The 20,688-nt window shown below is 44.3% G+C and overlaps 1 protein-coding gene across 1 annotated transcript in view; it reads left to right on the top strand.

Annotated features, from left to right (window-relative positions):
* The window catches only part of cntnap5a (contactin associated protein family member 5a), an 81,855-nt gene extending 63,002 nt beyond the window's left edge, over positions 1-18,853 (top strand). Inside the window, exons 17-24 of the mRNA XM_069154434.1 lie at positions 98-316; positions 4,016-4,255; positions 5,535-5,756; positions 9,411-9,544; positions 10,306-10,393; positions 10,513-10,713; positions 13,541-13,615; positions 15,476-18,853. Of these exons, the coding sequence (XP_069010535.1) occupies positions 98-316; positions 4,016-4,255; positions 5,535-5,756; positions 9,411-9,544; positions 10,306-10,393; positions 10,513-10,713; positions 13,541-13,615; positions 15,476-15,693 (1,397 nt within the window). The 3' untranslated portion in view covers positions 15,694-18,853. The remainder of the gene's footprint in view (positions 1-97; positions 317-4,015; positions 4,256-5,534; positions 5,757-9,410; positions 9,545-10,305; positions 10,394-10,512; positions 10,714-13,540; positions 13,616-15,475) is intronic.
* Positions 18,854-20,688: the final 1,835 nt, after the last annotated feature.

Here is a 20,688-nt window from a genome sequence, read left to right as displayed (position 1 = left end):
TCACATTCAGGCTGACCTGGCTGTCGTGTGTGTGTGTGTGTGTGTGTGTGTGTGTGTGTGTGTGTGTGTGTGTGTGTGTGTGTGTTGCGTCTCCCAGCTCCCTCGGTGGTGACTTTCTCCTTTGATGTGGGAAACGGTCCAGCGGTCCTGTCGGTGAAGTCCCACCTCCCCCTGAATGACAGACAGTGGCACTACGTGAGGGCAGAGCGGAACGTGAAGGAGGCGTCCCTGCAGGTCGACCAGCTGCCCCTCCGCTTCCTGGAGGCTGCGGCTGACGGACACCACCGCCTACGGCTCAGCAGCCAGCTGTTCGTCGGTAGGCTCCACGTTATATTTATATATTTAAAAAATGGGTATATACACCTCCAGAGAGACAGCGGTTTATTATAACCAGCATTAACTGATTTGAACCACATCTGTAGGGCAGCAACATGTAAACACTGTTAATATGGTAAAATAAGCTGCCTGGTTACTACGAGGGTCCTTCAGTTCAGAGTCTGTTCCTGAACGCAGCACAGGGATGCACACAGAGCAGCAGGAAGCAACAACCTTCATGAGGAAGTATTCAGAGTTCAACATCATCACTGAGTTCAACATGTTAACGTGAACATTAGTGATTTCACCGCGGCCCTGAAACTGGAGCAGAGAAACATCAGATTTTAGGGAACAAAAGTCTTTAACACGCCCACGTACAGCCGAGTGTACCTGAGGCCACGCAGTGATTTCAACTACTGAATCACGGCTGTTTGTTAAAGCGGTGCAGCCAGCAGTGCCCGAAGATCACCGTCGTCCAATTTTGCTTTTCAGCCTTGTTACTTGCATCACATTTCGGGGAACAGAAAATCTTCAACTCGCTGTGAGCTGCTTTGTTGTAATGTTGAGAAGCCTGTTGCCATGGCGCCACAATTCAGGCCGTTTTCAACTAGTGTTTCCCCTCAGGGGCCTCAGAAGGTCCCAGTGGAACTCGGTGTTCACAGTCTGACTCTGGGGGACGAATTCACGGCGACACAAAGAAAACCCACCTTTGTGTCTCCTGAACCCGACGCGCCTTCTTCTTCAGTCTAGTACAGTGAAGCTCCGCCCCCTCTTGAAACGTTGAACTTCACTCAGAAACACCTCGCCCGTCTCGTCGCTTCATCACCGTAGATTTTCTGAAGCGTTTCGAGGGTCTCTGTTGACCGTTTACAGAGTTTGAACCAGAAATCTGATGTTTCTCTGGGCTGCGTTGACCAGAACAGACTCTGAACTTTCTGAACTGCCCTCGTAGTCACACCAAATTAAATGTCTCTGTCCAGCATGTGTGCGGACCGAGTACAGCAAACGCAGCCATGTTTAAATGCTCACACATCACCCGAGCAAGCTGTACAACTCTCCCGCACGAGGCCGTCTCTTGAAGCCCTTCTCCAAAACTCATTTATTTTATTGTTTTTTTTATCGTTGCCCTGGTCAAGGAGCGTGGCCGCGCTCGCATTTCTCCGGCTCTCTGACATCTTAATGTGTCTCTGTAATAACACGGCGACGGAGACTCCATCATAACCGGCGTTTCACGTGTTCTCCCGCGCGGCCTCGGCGGCTGACGGTTCATTTACCTGAAGAAATAATTAATAAGATGAGCGAAAGGACAAACGGAGGTAATAATCCTGCGCGGATCTCCGCTTTCAGCTTCAGGAGGCACGGAGGTGTCATTTTCATTTCCGCCGGAAAACAAAGTTACGATGTGAACACGTGGGACCGCGGCTGTTATAAAGGCCTTAATTGCTAATTTAGTCGAAACCGTTTGATGAGTGGTTCAGTTTTTCACTGTCTGACTCTAACCGGGAAGTCGGGCTGACTGTGAATGCATCGCTGATTGCGCTCAGCACTCATTAACATTTAAATGATGGGTTTCAGCGACAAACTAGCAGGTCATGGAATTATTACCTCTGAGTCAGACCGTTCAGACGTCGGCTCTTTCAGGAAGTCAGAAAGTACCTTCGTGCAGTGGTGGAAAGTACTTTTACTCAAATACATCTTGAGGTATTTGTACTTTTTAAGGTAAAACTACTAAATCTTTTTACTACACTACAAAATGTAAAAAGAATTAAAAAAAAAAAAAAACTAAAAAGCACAAATACTGTAAAGCTTAACAGTCTGTTAGCAGCCCCGCTCCTTCTCAGATGAAGATTTGACTTAAAAACAGTTTTTCCTTCTGTTGGAGGTTTCTGACAGTTAAAAGAGAGTTTTTCCTTCCAGCTGCTCACGAGGAAATAGCTGGCTTCTCTCTATATTGTAAAGTTCTCTTGTCAGGGCTTTAAGTGGTGTTAAATGCCCTGAAATAACCTGCTGCGCTCTGATTTGGCACTTCATAAATTGAATTAAATTGAATTAATACTGCATATTTAACTTCTAATACTGCTGTACTTTTAGTTTTTCCTGCAGGACTTTTACATATTGTCACTTGGCTGTGTTTGTACTTCTACTTCAGACTGTGTGGTTTTCAGACTACCACAGTTTAACATGGGTCAACTCTTTAAGCTGCAGGCTGTTTTTTTAAACTTTCAGTCAGTAAGAGTTCCTCAGCTGTGCGGCCAAGTGAACAAAACTGTTTTCTATTGATAAGAAAAATAGTTTTCAACCCCATCAGGCGGAGTGAGGTTTGAGAAATTACAAGAAGTACATAAACCAGCGCCTGCAGGGATTTCATGGAGTTTTTTGGGGGGATTTTTTTTGCAATCAGAAAGCAATTTGCCGAGTTTTATGTGATTTGTCTGCAGCAAAATTACCTGTCAAGGAAAATATCTATTTTTAATTACTACATAATAGAGAAAGAGCAATATTGAATCACCTCCTGTGATAATAATCATTCTACACATCACATAAATATCTGGAAATATCTGATAAAAGTCACGTATCTTTCCAGATCAGACAGTCTGTGACTGTCATATAGAAACAAAGAATACATCCGTTGTCAAAATAAGAGCTTTAGATGATTATTAAATCACATTCATTCGACACTAAAACAAACTATTTGTCACTTCCTGTTTTGATGACGGAGAAATTCAAAAGTCTTGTTGGTTATAAAATTATTTGTGATGCAATTTTGCAAAATTCAAACAATTCCTCCAGAGCATAAAGTTCCTCAGTACACTTCCAAAATAAAACTCTCAAATAAAGACAGTTTTATTTTGGAAAACTCTTTAGTGAGTGTAAGACAGTAAGACTTTCAAAATAAAACTCTCTTCATTTGAGAGTTTTATTTTGGAAAACTCTCTTTATTGAGTGTAAGACAGTAAAACATTCAAAATAAAACTTGATGAAGTGAGAGTTTTATTTTGAAAGTTTTACTGTGTGGAAGCGGAGCTTCTGCTGAGGAGCTTTTAGTTTGGAGGAATTGTGAAAACTCTAATCTCCTTGCAGATGTTCCAGAGGCTGGTTGAATTTGCATGAAGTGACAGAGCGCGAGTCTCCCTGATGTTTCTGAACGATTTTGGAGCTTCAGACACGGAGCTCCGTTTTAATCATCCGTGCAGCCGTCACACAGCGGAGGTGTTTTAATACGAGGACCTCCAGCCACATTTCCACCGAGGGAATATATATACTGCAATATATATACAGTGTAAAGGCAGAGGTTCACTTCAGCTGAAACAATACAGGATTTAACAAGTCTCATTTATCAGCCTCGGGTGGTCGTGAGAGGAGATGATTTTTTTTTTTTTTTTTTCCTCTGATAAATTATGAGTACAACGGTGGAATGTGTTTTCCGTTCGGAGTCATCACTCTTCCACCTCTGCAGAGCGCAAATCAGCAGCTGCTCACCGGCGCTCTTCTGTGTTTCCTCTCGGTGACGTCTCCTGGAAACACGCTTTCGGCCCGAGTGACGCTGCGCCGCGTTAAAGTTAAAGTTCCGACTCGGCAGGAATGAAGTCGTCGTTGCCGCAGATGCTTTCCCGTTGTGACGGCCGCTTCCTCCTCTTCTTCCTCCTCCTCCTCCTCCTCCTCCTCCTCCTACTCCTACTCCTACTCCTCCTCCTCGCAGGGGGAACGGCGTCCCAGCAGAGAGGCTTCCTGGGCTGCATCCGCTCTCTGACCGTCAACGGCGCGACCTTTGACCTGGAGGAGCGGGCCAGGATGACGCCCGGCGTGAGCTCGGGGTGCCCCGGCTACTGCAGCGGCTCCAGCAGCCTGTGCCACAACAGAGGGAGGTGCGTCGAGAAGAGCAACGGGTACATCTGCGACTGCTCGCAGTCGGCCTTCGGAGGGACCGCCTGCAACCAGGGTGAGTCGGCTCGGTGGAGGGGCGGGGGGTGAGGGGCGGGGGAGGTGCGACACATACCATAATGCTTTAATCGATTGATGCTGATTATAACAAACGGATTATCCATCATTGTCGAGGTTATTCCGTTCCAGAGAAACTTGGAGGAGGAGTAATGGAAGAGGCGATTAATACTCGTCCTCGCACATTTAAAATGCATTAGAACAAATGATCTGCTGCAGAGACACAACAGACGCACAACTACACAACAAATACACACAGACACACAAATACACCACAAATACACAAACACACACAAATACACCAACACACAAATATACAAATACACAAACACATAACAAATACACAATTACAAAGAGGAGAGAGTAGAGCAGTGTGAGTCTGTGGACGACGTCATCTACTCCGTCTCCACAGAGACGCGTCCCGCTCGAGCTGCTTACTGTCTTCGGGTCGTCCGTCCTGTTCTCAGAATAATTCGTAGACATTAATTATGACTACATTTCCCTCAAATGTCTTAACTGGATTAAACGATGCAGTGATGACATTTTATATCCAAAAGGTCAAAGGTCAACTTCACCGTGGCATCATGACATTCTCTGTTCCCGGGGACCACACTGCTAATATGTGCTCAGAGGACGAATGGATGTTGTTTGCTGGTTCCCTGTTACCAGGACGACAGTGGGGTGAAGGGGTGGAGTCATGAGGTCTGAATTACCGAGCCTGAGCCAGAAACGTGTCTTTTTGATACGTTTTCACGACGTGCCGCGGTGCGTTCGGAGTCGTGCGTGTCGGCGCACGGTGACGTCGCCGTTTCCGACAATCCGCCCGCGTCGCCGTCTTCGAAGGCCCGCCGACGCTCCACCGGTGCTCTGCAGGCCCGTCAGGTCCGACGGAGAGGACGAGCCGGCCTCGAACAGAGCCGGGCCGCTTTTTCCACATCAACAAAGCTGTTTGTGCGTCGGTGGAGGCGGCTCTGCGCGCGAGGGGAACGAGAAGCGGTGTAGCGAAGCCTTACAGACTTGGTGAGACTGGGACATGTTTTTGCTGCAGAGTTGGACGCTAAAGCTGCGTATTTTTTTTAGGGAGGTCAATAATCCCCCCCCCCCCCTCCCCCTCCTCCTCCCCCTCAGAGTCGGGGTGTCGGAGCACCTGGTATCTGAAGGGGTTTCCACTCCAAAGTTTCAAACCGCCCCGCAGCTTTTCCTCTCTGAGGCTCTTGACAACTTTCTCCGTCCTCCACCCCCCCCCCCCCCACCCCACCCCACCCCCCCTCCACGTGCAGAGGTGTCGGTGTCCTTCGACCGGGAGTCCTCGGTGACCTACACCTTCCAGGAGCCCTTCTCCGTGATGCAGAACCGCAGCTCGCAGGCGTCCAGCGTGTCGGCGGACAGCCGGGCCAGAGAGGACGCGGCCTTCAGCTTCGCCACCTCGCAGCGGCCCGCCATGCTGTTGACCGTCAGCACCTTCAGCCAGCAGTACATCGCCGTCATCCTGGCACGCAACGGTACGTAGAGACGACCTCGTCTTTAACGATCCACATAGTTCAGTCCTTGTTGTCCTCTCCGAACGGTATCCGCAGCCTTTATTTACGCTGCAGGATGCATTAAATTCAGCAGCCGTATTCTTCACACAAACACCGGAGCCCAGTTATCGTCTCTGCAGGTTTACAGAACTTTATTTTGAGGGCTCGAAGGGATCAGATTTTTATTCACTTTCATGCTCAGATATTTTTGGTTAAAAACGACATAAGCGCTTTGCGTTATCATTTAAACCAAAAAAAAAAAAAAGAAAAACGGGGAAAAAAAATTGGCAGCTTATCTTGTAATTATGACTGATTATCTCATAATTACGAGATCCGGATCTCATAATGATGAGATAAGCTAAGCTGTCGGCCCGAAAGTTGGAAAGATATCAGCAGATTTAAACTTCTCGAATCATCGACACAATGACTGAAGGTTGTTCAAACAGAATTTGCTCATTAAAAGAAGTCCTCCTCGGAGCAGGGACCGTCTGAAAAGTGCAACACTGAAGATGTTGGCGAAATACTCAATAATTTAAGGCTCTCTCAGTGAAGTGTCACATAAATCACATTAAATATCACAACATCCCAATAAAAACGATGCCGAGGCAGATATTCATAAACTCAGAGTTGTAGTGGCCTCTAACCAGCAGCAGACTGTTGGTATTTGGAGTAAAGTTATTAAATATTTGTCCTCATTAAAACAAATCATCACAATTAGGCAACATCATGTAGTATAACCAACTGGAGACCACCAGTAGGTAAAATGTGATTTATGTGATACTTCACTGAGACAGACTTAAATTATTGAATATTTTTGCAGCAGCTTCAGTGTTGCACTTTTCAGACGGTCCCTGCCGACTCCTCCTACAGCCGCTGTGCAGAGAGGCCGGTCTGATTCCTCCAGGAGTCCTTTCGTGAAAACTAGGTTGTAGCTCCGGTATACCTTGAAAGAACCGTTTAATTCCTCCTGAACTTTACCGTACACCTTCAATTTTTCTCATGAATTCCAGAAAAGATGTCATAATTACGAGATAAGCTGCATACTTTTGTTTTTCTAATATGATTACAAAAACTAAAAAACAACAACTTCTCTTCGGGTTCATCGATGCTCTCTATATTAACAATATCTCTATTTTTATAGAGCTTTTAAAAAAAAAAAAAAAAATCTCTTTGCATACATTTAATAAAACAACAATAAGCAACAGTTAATCAAATATTCTGATAAAATGCAACAGAACACCAAAAAGGGGAATTTTTAAGAGTTTTTGTTGGTTTTTGCAACACCATCGTTTTATCAGAGAAAATAATAATATCATATCTGAACAAAATCAACATGATCCTGCTGCTTGATTATGACATAAACAAACACTGAACACGCTGGCTTTGTAACAGCAGAATTTGTGGAAACGATGTTGAGTTGAATTATATTATAAATATCTAAGACGTCATAGCGCAGACTTTTTTACATCCCGCCGTCAGATGTTCCTCTTCATGTTCCCGTGACGTTTCACTCACCTCCCTGCTGCGCTGAGCCACTCGAAAACCCCCTTTTCTTTATTTTAAATTCCCGCACTCACAGGCCGACGCAAATCAAGTACTCGCCATTTGGTACCATGGTAACCGAACAATGAGTACACGAGAGATTGCTTCCATTCCACTTAACGTTCCCCGCGAGGCGGACGAACACGGTGGAGGGAAGAGAATCCACTTCAAGATGCAGCGTCCAATCAGAATCCATCTGCACTCCAGCAGGAGATGATTACAGGAGCACGGAGCGCCCTGAAAACCTCCACATCTGAAACTTGTGATGCAGAGAGCATGAAAATATCACCAGTAGGAATTTTGTATTTGTTGGGTCTTTATTATGCAGCAAAAAAAATTTCAAAAAATAAAAATGTTTTTAGAAGAAATTGCTCACACTGCAAAGTAAAAAAGATATGAACTGAGAACAGAATTATTTTTATTGCAAAAAAATTTGTTTTTACAGTTTTGTTCGTTTTGATCACAGAATTCAGAGTTTTATACGACATCCAGGCCTGTGGTGCATACAGGTTACAGCTATCGGTGGGCGGGACGACGTATCGTCAGGTTTCCAATCAGATCGGTCAGATCCACCGCTGGCTCCTCCCCCCAACGCATCCAAATATGGTCACTTCCTGCTCCAGACCGCTCTGAACTAGCAAAGATTGGTGACGGACAGAATCTGAACTGGAGGCTTCGTAACGGTCACAAACCAACGATAACCTCACTGATGGTCGACAAAAAGTCCAGTTTCGTAAACAAAACAAAACCAAATTCTGTGACCAAAACTGTAAGAACGAATTTGTTTGCATTGAAAACACTTTCATCCTCAGTTCATATATTTTTACTTAAAAATTTGCTCTCAAATGTTGTTGTTTTTTTTTTGCTTGCATAATAACGACATAACACCGTCGTGCGTTCACAGGCCGATGAGCAGATTTTACTCTTCTTGGTTTCTTGCAGTCCGTGTATGAAATAAACATCCGTGTTTGTCCAAAGGGTAAAACGTTTAAATCTGCCTTTATAATCATGAAATAAAACATGAATAGACTTAAAAAATAAAAGCAGCCACCTCCGCTGACAACACAGAAAACACATCATCATATTAGTAGCAGTGGTTCCAGCTGTCAGCGCCGTCTCAGCGTCTTCATCCTCTTCATCCTCTGACTCTGTCGAGGCCTCGCAGCTGTAAGCTGACAACTTCAGACCTGCATCCAGAACCTGAGAGCGACAGGAGCTACACCTGCGTGCAGTTTTTAGCCGGTCGCAGCCCTAATCCACTCGTGTGCGTTAAACCCGAACGCCGTGTGTGTGTGTGTGTGTGTGTGTGTGTGTGTGTGTGTGTGTGTGTGTGTGTGTGTGTGTGTGTGTGTGTGTGTGTGTAAACAGTGAAGGGCGGCAGAGACACTACATCAACGGTGACCTTGGTCTGCCGGAGCGCTCCCAGCGTCTGAAATGAATCACGACTCAAAGCCCTTCACTCACACTGGGAATTGTAATATTGACCCAGCTCCACTTCACAATGCATAGCTCTCTGACTCTTTGATCTGTGTATGTGTGTGTGTGTGTGTGTGTGTGTGTGTGTGTGTGTGTGTGTGTGTTGGGGGGAGGGGAGGGAGAGAAACACTGAGCTCATATTGACTCATTCGGTTTTTGGAGCGAAGAGATAAATATTTACGGGCTCTTGAGGAAGCTTGGATGGAGTTCTCTGTTCATACACGAGCCTGTCTCCTCTCTGGTCACGTCTGAAACATGTGACGTCGTTACGAAGCAGGAAGTGACCATATTTGAACGAGCTGGGGGAGGAGCTAGCGGTGGATCTGACAGATCTGGTCGGAAACCTGACGATACTACGTCCCGCCCACCGATAGCTGCAACCTGACTGCACCACAGGGCTGTCAATCAAACAGACACGCCCCCAAAAACATGGGTTGTTTTAAGAAGTTGAATGGGAGTCGATGGAGCCGGAGGCTTTTTGGAGCCGACATCTAGTGGCACTCGGTGGCATTGCAGCTTGAGACACTTCTGTATCGGAACCATTTTAACTCGAGAAGTTACGTCCTCTTTTATTGACAGTCTGTGGATGCTGCATGTGTTTCCGTGCTGTGTGTTCAGGGAGTCTGCAGATCTGGTACCACCTCCAGGCCGACAGGAGTCCGGACGTGTTCAGCCCCGCCCTCGGCAACCTGGCAGACGGCCGACTTCATCGAATCCGCATCCACCGAGTCGGGAAAAATCTCTACGTACAGGTGAGCCACGGACATTTTACATGTTACCGAGTCCGTACTAAACACACAATGCAAGAAATGCACGAAGGATCACTCGCACAGAAGGAGTAGGAGGTGTGTTTCATTCAACATTTCTGCTGCGTGTAGATCCAGGAGTCTCCAACCTGCAGCCCGTGACCCGGTTCTGAGTAGCTCAACAACAACATGCACCGTTTCCCATACGTAGACTTACTTCCTCGGGTCGTCCAGGTATATTTTGTGGATCCATTTAATAAATGTCTTTATTTTCTAATCTGTCCGAGAGAACGACGCTGTCAACGCAATGGATTAACGAGCGGACGATCTCCCCTCGCTCCCTCCACCTGTGTCAGTGCAGCAGAGGCGGAGCTCCGCCCGCAGTGAGACGCACAGAGATCAGAGGGCACATGATGCGACGTGTTCCGCGTTTCTTCATGCGATGCATGATACACTGTCCGACATGAAGACCATTAAATGTGGCTGAAAAACCCTAAAAAAAAAAAGACCCAAACCGTCACCGCAGAGTGACAGAAAGGACGACAACATGCTGGATTCATAATGACATCATGAACAGTATGTTCAAAACTCCTGAACGACTCGGTGTAACTCTGTAAGACTTGTTATAGCAGGAGGAAGGAGGGAGGTCCTGCCGAGAAGCTGCGGAGTGCGTTTATCAGCCTGTAATCTACCGCAGCGAGCTGCTGTTAGCTCGGTTTGGATTTCTCGTAATCGTCTTGTTATTTGATTTCTCTCCGCTAAACCAGATCGACCAGGACATCCACAGAAAGTACACACTGTCATCGGATGCAGAGCTGATCCTAATCAGATCCCTGACGCTGGGCAAAGTCACCCGTAAGTCCCTCCGTGATCCTCCGACATCCTTCATTTACTGTTCGTCCTCCCCCCACCCTCTCCCTCCTCTCCCCGACCGGCTCCGGGATTTTATTTTCTCCCCCTCGGTGTCTCTGCAGGGATGGAGAGCTTCAACGAGGAGTTGGTGCAAGCGGCATCCAAAGGGTTCATCGGCTGCCTGTCCTCCGTGCAGTTCAACCACGTCGCCCCGCTGAAGGCGGCGCTGACCAATCGGGGGAGCTCGCTCATCACCATCCGGGGCCCGATGGTCCAATCCAACTGCGGAGCTCTGGCTGAGTCCACGTCGCACACTCTGCAAGGTACACACACACACACACACACACACACACACACACACACACACACACACACACACACACACACACGCGCGGTTGTCTGCATAAGCTGGTTTCAGGGTCACTCAAATCAGATTCTCTGAATTTTAAGAGTCCTGAAAAAAGACCAAAAAAACTGTAAATCAATCATCCGTCCAGATTATATTTTATTTTTCTCAACGGGTGTTTTTCCTGCTTTTCTTTTCATCTTCATAACGAGACATCGTCACTAATTGACGTTTCATAACGAGGTGACTAATTAAATAAATCACTGACACGGTAATCAATGATAAATACGGTCATTACAGCACTAATTAATTCCTCAGCGCATCGGCCTGCAGCACTGGTTCACCTTTTTTTACAGGAAGGAGGATCCAAAAGGCAGAAACGCTGCTGGTAGGAGGTTAAAATTAAAAATTAAAAAAAACTTCACTCACGATGAGCAGGTTGAAGAAAACTTGTCAGGGAGACAGAAACACGAAGGAAAAGTTGAGGCAGAGTCCAAGAGATAATAAAGACGTAAGAGAAATCAATGTCAGAGGTCGTGGAAGTTACCGTAACCTAACTGCACCACAGGCCTGTCAATCAAACAAGACACGCCCCCAAAAACAGGTCTTTCTGAATCTTATTTTCTAATGAATGAGGGATTATTTTCAGATGGACCTCCAGAAAACTAATAAGAAGGAGTGACTTTAGCTAACAACACCGAGATAACTGCTGGAGACATTTTATTGACTTTGTATTTGATGAGAGAAGTTGAATGGGAGTCTACGGAGCCGGAGGCTTTTTGTAGCCGACCTCTAGTGGCACTCGGCGGTATTGCAGCTTAAGACACTTCTGCATCGGAACCATTTTTCAGACCTGGAAGCTACGAACACTTTTATATCCAGTCTGTGGTTGTGACGTTGTTTGCTGACGTTTACAGAAAGGTCAGAGGTCATGGAGGTTCATCTTTAGTTGGATGTTCAGCTAATATATTGTAGTTTTAGTCACGTATAGTTTGTCTTCATAATTTAGATAATAATCTACGTCTGAGGAAAATTTTGATCTTCCCAACGGCCTCATCTTTTCCCTCTGCGTCTTTATCTACACCACCTCCCACTTAGCATGTTAAACTGTTAGCCTCTGTGGCTTCTAGACGCCCTCCGTGATGTTTTTACGATACCATATTTTGAACGCCGAGCACACGGCTCCCCGTGTCGTGACCTCGAATTCCACTCGAGCGACACTTCTCACGGAGCTTCCTGTTTGTCAGAAACTACAAAGCGTTTCACAAGTTCGGTCTTCGGTGATCGGTCCTGGATCAAAGTGAGTTTTGTGGACTTGTGATCGGAGCCTGCGACGTTCTTCTTGACGCCTGCCGGCTGTCTGAAAACGAACACGTCAGTCCGACTGTCTTCGAACTGGTGAATATGGATAATTACAGTCTGTCTGAGCCGAACACATCAGAGCTGTTTGTGGTTTTTTTGTTCTATAGTTTCAGACAGACAGAGTATGGTGTGTGTGCGTGAGGTGGGGGGGGGGGCTGCTCTGCAGAGATCCATCTGTTCCACAGAACAGATGCAGCCGAGCCAACACCAGCAGCTTTTTGATTCATGCTACGACACGCCGTGTGTTGGTTTTCTGAGCCGAAGGCAGCAGATTGGAGCTTCGATGACATGATGAACGTTTATCAGCAGCATGATGTGTTGATTACAAGAAGCAGAGGTGGTGGAGATTGTTATAGATCTGTAAAGTCATAATGGGACTATGAATACAGGTGTGTGTGTTCACATCCCTGTTCAAGTCAACCGAGTATTTTTTTTCACAAGATGCTATTATGCTTCAGTAAATATTCGTTTCCTGCTGCTGTTAACTTCACAAACACTTTCAGCATCAATAAATATGAATCTTGAAAACATTACAGAAACTGTGACAGAAAATGTCAAAAACAAAACCAAAAGGATTACTTCGAAAGGCTGCTCTGATTCCTTCGTTAAACATGAGGGATTTCCCTGTGAACTGGCCTGTCAATCAAACAGACACGCCCCCAAAAACAGGTCTTTTTCAATCTTATGAATGAGGGATTATTTTCAGATGGACCTCAAGAAAACTCATAAGGACAGATACAGGAGATCATTCCTGCCCACTGCAATAAGATTATACAATTCATCACCTCTGGCCAAATCAATCACCCAACAATAACACCGTTGGTTGTTTTTTTTCTGTTTGTTTAAATCCTTGCACTATTGTTTGGTTAGTTTAATTGAATTGAATATTGTTCTATTTTATTGTATATACTGTGCATTTTTATGTTTAAAATTGCCCCTTGTAGGATTAATAAAGTAAGTAACTATCCATCTCTCTCTCTCTCTCTCTCTCTAAGAAGGAGTGACTTTAGCTAACAACACCGACATAACTGCTGGAGACATTTTATTGACTTTGTTACTGTGTAACTGTGTGTAACTGTGTGTAACTGTGTGTAACTGTGTGTAACTGTGTTCCTGTGTGTAATTGTGTGTAACTGTGTTACTGTGTGTAACTGTGTGTGTAACTGTGTTACTGTGTGTAATTGTGTGTAACTGTGTGTAACTGTGTGTAACTGTGTTCCTGTGTGTAATTGTGTGTAACTGTGTTACTGTGTGTAACTGTGTGTGCAACTGTGTTCCTGTGTGTAATTGTGTGTAACTGTGTGTTACTGTGTGTAACTGTGTTCCTGTGTGTAATTGTGTGTAACTGTGTTACTGTGTGTAACTGTGTGTGTAACTGTGTTACTGTGTGTAATTGTGTGTTCCTGTGTGTAACTGTGTGTTCCTGTGTTGTGTAACTTCAGATCAGCCTGTGACGGAGAACAAAGACAAGGAGCAGCAAGGAAACGGCGCCCAGAAGGACTTGGCTGTGATCGCAGGTCTGTTTCTCTCTCTGCTGTTGTTGTTGTTTTTTCTAATTTAGTTAATTGAAAACTCGTCCCAGCTGTTTGTTATTTGTCATTTTGCCCATTAGCCTCCGTCTTAATGCTTATTTCTAATCTTGTCATAACTCAGTCTGAGCTCGTTTTCATTATCGCCGCTTTGTCTGAAATTGAATTTTTCTTCTTTCTTGAAAAGGGGAGCCGCTGCGCCCTGCTTCTCCTCCCAGTCAGAGACACGACACACACTTTAAACCACACACACACACACACACACACACACACACACACACACTTTAAACCACACAGTTATTGATAGGAGCCCAAACACATGCTGCTTTATGCTGGCAAATATTCTGCAACTGCTGTTTTGTTTTTCATAAAAACAAAACTGTCCGATTCCCAAATTTGTAAAAGGGTTCCATTAAAATCCAGGGTTGAATTAATTTAAATTGAGCTCCACAGTGTGAAGCCGGTTTTAAATCAGGACCAACATTGTTTTTAAATATTATACCTTTTTGTGCTTCAAGGCAGAAAAACATGTTGTTTTATTTTATTTATTTATTTTTTTATGCAAATTTCTTCAAATTTCAAAACTTAGATTTCTCATTAAAAGCGTGCGGGCCTGTTTATGCAGCTGCATCCTGTCGTCCTGAATGACGTCTGTGGATCGTTGAGCTCCTACGAACCTCTGAGCTGAGTTCAAGTTTCAAATTAAATGTACAACACAGTGATGAGTAGAAAGGAAACTCTTTGAACGCTTTCTGAATCAGCTGATCAAAGCTCGCCACTCTTTGATCGTTTTTTTCTTCTTCTTTTATACATAAAAAGTCACCGGATACTTTCATGTGAAGCTGTTTGAGGATTCTGCTCTTTCTTCCTGAAATTAATCTCCGAATCCACAGAACAGAGTTTGACACCAAACAATTGAATCGCCTTCAACAGAAAATATCAAAAACACAATGTTGAACGCTCCAGTTAGATTTCAAGGAAAATAAACCACAATTTAAAGGAACTGACTTTGGTTAGTGAATGACTGCAGGGGGGGGGCGGAGCTCCTGCTGTCAGGACCCTGAGGCGGCAGAACGAACTGCCTGAGGAAATTTGACTGCCTGAGTCAGCGTCTTCTGAAAATTGAACGTAGATCAGAAAGCATAACCTGATTTTATTGGAGCCATTCATCTCGCTGGGTTTCATTCTTTTAAAGTGCATTTTTTTTTTTTTTTTTTTTTTTTTTTTTAAACTGTATTGGACAGAGGGAGACAGGAAGTGGAGGGCGAGAGCTCGTTTCTGTTTACATGTTTTCTTCATTCTTTGGGGACACAAAATGTCAGAAAACTACCATTCAAAAATATTCTGTTATTATTTTCTTATTATTTTAATTTAACATCAATGCTGATCATAACTTTCAAATAATCATTTATTTTCAGGATTATAACCCTTTAAATACCAATTTGTTCACATAATGCCAATATTTTTTGTATCTTTTTTTTAAATCAAATATTTATTATTTTTCCAGCTGTTTCGTGCCTTTTTTTTTTTTTTTTTTTTTTTTTTTTTTTTGCATATTACAGTCTGGCATATGTCAAATATTAAAACCATTTATTTTGACATATTATAAATAAATAAAAAGGATCGTTAGGACAAAAATGTCTGAATTTAAAAAACATCCATGAAAAAATTATATATGAATGTTATTTTCCACTTTCACTGATTTAATTCTTTTCATTTTATTTTTGTCCCTTGAATTTTTGCTGTAAAAAAGTAAAAAGAAATAGTATGTAGGGATGGCGCCTCTGTAGCCGTGATTGACAGCTTCATGCCCCCTCCCTCCATCTCCTCCCCCCACTGTGTCCCCAGGTGTGGTCACAGCGGTGGTCTTCATCGCCGGATGCGCCCTGGCCGTGATCAGCCGCCTCCTCTACCAGCAGCGGCGAGCCCGGAGGAGCGGCGGCGGCGGCGCCGGCAGCGCCGGCAGCATGAAGGAGGAGCACCAACCCGGCGTGTACACGGACTACCGGACTGAGCTGCACCTGCACAACCCCATCAGGGACAACGTGAAGGAGTACTACATCTGAGCGCCGGGAGCCCCGGACTCACCTCTCGGACAGGTGGACGAGCTGCTGCGGGGTTGGGAGGTGGGAGGCGCCCAGAGACGCTGCCGTCCCGCTCGCCGCCCACGAGCCAGCGGCTGTTAGTGTCTGTGATGTTGGTGACGTTGTCAGAATCGAGCCGCCGTGGTTTCTGTCATTGCAAAAAAACAAAAAACAACAAAAAAAAAAAACACGTGTAAAGCAAACGATGAACGCGGCGAGGCGACACTGCTGTCCGTCCCGAACACGTTCGGTTTGAACCCCGGGAGGCTGAAGGCGTGTCGGTGGGCGAGGCGGGTCGGGCCTGTAAGATACGCTGCTGCTGTGTTTGGGTTTCTTTTTTTCCAGTGCTGGTGAAACGTTGTAGAAGAACAAAAGGAGGACGATACTGCCTATAACTGTATGAGTGCCTAATTTGCATATGCATTTTTATCCCCACGGAGACGAGTTGTTGGGCTCCGCCTCCCACGTGCCACCAACAGCAGAAGAGAAGCTCCCCGTCATGCTCGACCTCGCTGTCGACTGTTGCAGCGCCGAGACCGACGAACCAGAAAAAGCCCATTAAAAGCAGGTTTTAACTCTTCGTTAACCGTGGACGGCATCTAGAAGCCTCAGAGGCTAACAGTTTAGCATGCTAATAGGAAATACAAAGACACAGAGAGGAAAGATGAGGCCGTTGGAAGATCAACGTGTTCCTCAGATGTAGGCTGCTATCTAAGTTATGAAGACAAACTCTATGACTAAAACAATATATCAGATTAACATCCAGCCAAACATGAACTTCCATGACCTCTGACCTTTCTGGAAACGGCAGCAAAACAACTTCACAACCACAGACCGGAAACAAAAGTGTTCGTAGCTTCTGGAGTCCGAAAAATAAGGCTGACATGAAAAAATCTTAAGCTGCAATACCACCGAGTGCCACTAGATGATGATTGGTCACAACTCGTGAACTCAAAGCTTTATAGAAAAGGTCCGACGTCGTGGAAACCACAAGAGGGCGCCATTCATACTGACTCTTCTTCATGGTAAATACCACAACATTCGAGCGCAGCATTGGTGTGTGTGTGTGTGTGTGTGTGTGTGTGTGTGTGTGTGTGTGTGTGGAAACAGGCGTTGGTGAACATCAGCATTCACACAGCTGTGCACCATCAGCGCTGATGAATCCTAAACAGGCTCCTTCCCGCAGCAGCGCTAACCCACTTTCCTTTAAAAAGGCTCATGTGGCACAATGAATAAAAAAACAAACAAAAAAAAAGAGAGGGAGACCTAGATAGAAGACACAATTTCTGGAGGATCGTCTCAAAGAAAGAGGACGTGGCCAGAGGTCAGAGGTGAGGGAGACGAACGAAACAAAAACACCAGAAACTGAAAAAAAAAAAAAAAAAAAAAAAAGTTGAGAGGACAGATGACATCATCAGGTAGCACAATGGTGACCTCTTTTCACTTTTATAGGATTTCTGGTAGGATTGGACACCAGATCATATTAATCGACCCAGACAGTTGGTGGCGCCAAAGCTCCGCCCACAAAAGGAAGAAGAAGGAGCATTGAAAGGAAGCGTACTCGTTCCAGACCTATTTTTATGATGAAGTCCCAGTTGTACACAATATAACTTTTTGTAGCGGCCATAAAAAGTACAAAGAAACAGTTTGCGATCCGGAACGTGCCGTCCGGTGAGACACTCCTGCAGAACTTCCTGTTCAGCCCGACGCTGAATAAATTCGGGATAAAATCATTTTAATCGTGTCCTTTCCAGACGTCGTCAGACCGAATGGATCAAACTCTCGACAGTGAAACACGCCATTTATTCGCCGTTTTTTTCAGCAGCGACAGAACGGCTAGCAAGTGTCCACAGCGTTTTGTGTAATTCCTCTCGCTGACAGATAGGGGGAGAAAAAAAAGCTCCCGCACCGCAAGTTTAAATACACACCAAACCAGAGATTCACACAAAACTAAGCAAAAAGCAGCGCAACTATCAACCCGGACTCCCTCCGCAGGCAGAAACAGGAACTACTTTCACACGACGTCTGACAGTGTGTGGTGTTCTTCGGCATGCAGGCAGCGGTTTGACTTGTACAGGACGTGTTGGGTGTAAAAATCACAGCAGCGGGGTTTGCGATGCTCCGACGTAGCGACGAAGACCCAGCGAGCAAACTCAAAGCAGCAGCCCTGAGTTTGAAACTCACCGGGAGCTTTTTTTTTCTTTTTTTTTTTGCAAGCAAGAAAAAAAAAAAACAGATACGCTACCTGACTGAACTTATTTATTCCTGACTTGAATTACAGGGACTGAAGTGATGTTTTCTATGTATTTCAAGCAGCGTACTTTTTTTTATAGATCTTACACTGGTAGAGCCTCAGAGAAATCCATAGAGAAAAAAAAAGCTGGAGACCCTAACTAAATTAAAGCACGGATTAAAAAAAAAAAAAAAATTTTTTTTTTTTTTTTTTTTTTTTAGATCCTTGCTTCTAGATTTTGACCCAAAGGTGATGCCGGAGGGGGAAAAAAACGATGTCACCCAAATTAAATAAATGAGGCTCGTCAGGCTCGGCTCCACATTATCACACACTGAGCTCGTTATCCGGCAGCCTCCGCTGCTCTCCGGCAGGACGGCTGTCTTTGTCAACATCAGTTATGCTTTCAACTTAACAGGCTCAACAAGAAGGGTTGAGTCCCGAATCTTCAAAGGCTGACAGGAAGGTGGTGGGTTTTTTTTTTCTTTCTTTTTTTTTTTTTTTTTTTGTGTCTTGTCATGACACTAAATGGTCAGAGTCGTTATAATTGATCCTCTCGGGACTCCAAATGTCTGTATGATATATTTTAAGGAACACAGAGATGTCTCACTCCCAACTCCGGGGAGTATGTGGACCGATGGAGCTGCGTCGTTGCCATGGCTACAGATCACATGACTGAAAAAAAAGAAAAAAAAAGCCCACCAGGACGGCCGCCGGGACCCTCTCCACGTGCACGTCCTCCAGATGTGACAGGTGTCAGCAAATGGACACTTCACCTCTCCGAGTGTTTCGGTTCTTTTGCAATGGGTAAATATCCTGTGGTCACTTCTTAATGATTTGTATAGCTGCAGTTTTATTAAGGATCTATTGTATAGATGTATAATTTATTAATAAAAGTGAATATATTGTTAATCCTTTGTTGTAAAATGGATTTAATTCAACAACACTGAGCCGGCTGGTGTCTTATTATTCTGATATTTTATGGCTCGTTAACTTCGACCCTTTTTCTTTTTATTAGTGCTTTCAGCCAGAAGTCTAACGTGGTGCCGGATGAGTGACGGATCACCTGCCTGATAGATTGTTGTTATTGGTTAGCATGTTAGCAGTTAGCTCACTGATACAAACAGGCACAACAATAAGCTAAAAAGATTTAATTGATCCTCAATTTTATTTTTATTTTTAAATAAGTAGAGTTTAATGCATTTTATTCCAGTAAGGCTCTTGAATGCAGCACAAAAGGTGGTCAGTTCGAGTCCCGCAGTAAACAAATCCACAGAAAGATGAAGTGTAATTATATATTGCCAATTAAGGGAACTCTTAACTGTGTTTAGCCAGGTTAAAGAAGAGAGTAGTTTGTAATAAAGCTAATGTTAAAAGACAATTTATTCGGTTCATTGGGAGTAAGATTGGAAGAGTGGAAAAAATAGATTTTTAAAGTTGCAAATGCATAGTTACAAACATCCTGTTTTATTTTGAAATTAAAAGGGAAGAAGTTTTGTGAGTGAGTTTGACACTTGTCGTTCATTGGTTGATGGAGATGTGGACCGGTTTGGTTTTAACACGACACGGTGCTAAAATGTTAAAAACACGAGTGCATGGATATCTTAGTTAATTAGATATCTTAGTTCATTAGATATCTTAGTTCATCAGATATCTTAGTTCCAACTAGACTGAGCTAGCTGAGCAGTTTAGTGTTTCCATGTTCTGTATTTATTCAGTTGGAGACTAAAAATCCTCTCTGTTGCTAGGTGGTTGCTAAGGGTCGGACTACTTCCTGGAGTAGTGAACATTGCGTACGTTACAAGAGTCTACTGATGGTTCTCCAGTTCTTAGTCATACCCCGTGGAAACGGAGATCAACACTAACAAAAAGTTTTATATGAACACGTTTAGATTTTACACGTTTTATTTAGTCTGTAGCTTGTATAATCTCAGCATTACACTCAAGGTTGATGCTTTAACGTCGTTATCGGCTCGGCGGTGATGTGGTCAGGGCCGAGGCGCTTTGCTTCGTCTTCTCTTTTTGTATTTTAACGTAACATTACGATGATAATCAGTATTTTAACATATCATGTCATTAAAAACGTCTAGGAAGTTTGAAACTACACTTTTTCTAAAATGCTGTAACTAATTCAGCCGCCACAGTCTATTTAAGTTGCACAGCTTGGTCGGGAGCTGTTTAATTAAAAACAACATGTGTCTGCTAAATTGGCAATCCAACAGTTGCTGCCTCCGCATATAAGGATAAATAAAAAAAAGTCAACGTGTCGACATCACGCGCGCTTAGATTCCTAATTTTACATTTGGAGCCTCGTATATGTAAAGTTTGACTTGGAGCTCCGGACACAGAACAAGCGAGAACAGTGTGATATAATAAGCGTCGCATTTACTGCCTCTCATGCTCTTTACGTGCTTTAATTGCACGGCTGCAAATGGCTGCAATTTAACACGCAATGTTCCTGTCCACCACCGAGTTGTTAGAATAATGGCCAAACATATTCAGTGGCTCCAACAGCGAGGGTCACTTTATTCCCTGGAGCGGCAGCAGAAACCGACACGATGCTCTCTTCGGTACCTCGTGTAAGTGGTAATCATACCAACGTGTTCTCCAGAGTAAGGCGGCTTATTTAAGTGTCATTATTTCGTCCGGATATCTCAAAAGAAATGTATTTTAATGGTGTTCCTGAAACAGCGTTGGCGTCTCTGCTGTGCTCGTATACTAAATGTCACCCTTTTCTTTCTTTTTTT

This window comes from Embiotoca jacksoni, unplaced genomic scaffold (genome assembly GCF_022577435.1).
Source record: "Embiotoca jacksoni isolate LCO1_2020_lvr unplaced genomic scaffold, fEmbJac1.0.p SCAF_2, whole genome shotgun sequence".
Classification (NCBI taxonomy): Eukaryota; Metazoa; Chordata; class Actinopteri; family Embiotocidae; genus Embiotoca; species Embiotoca jacksoni.
This window is presented reverse-complemented; position numbering and strand designations above follow the sequence as displayed.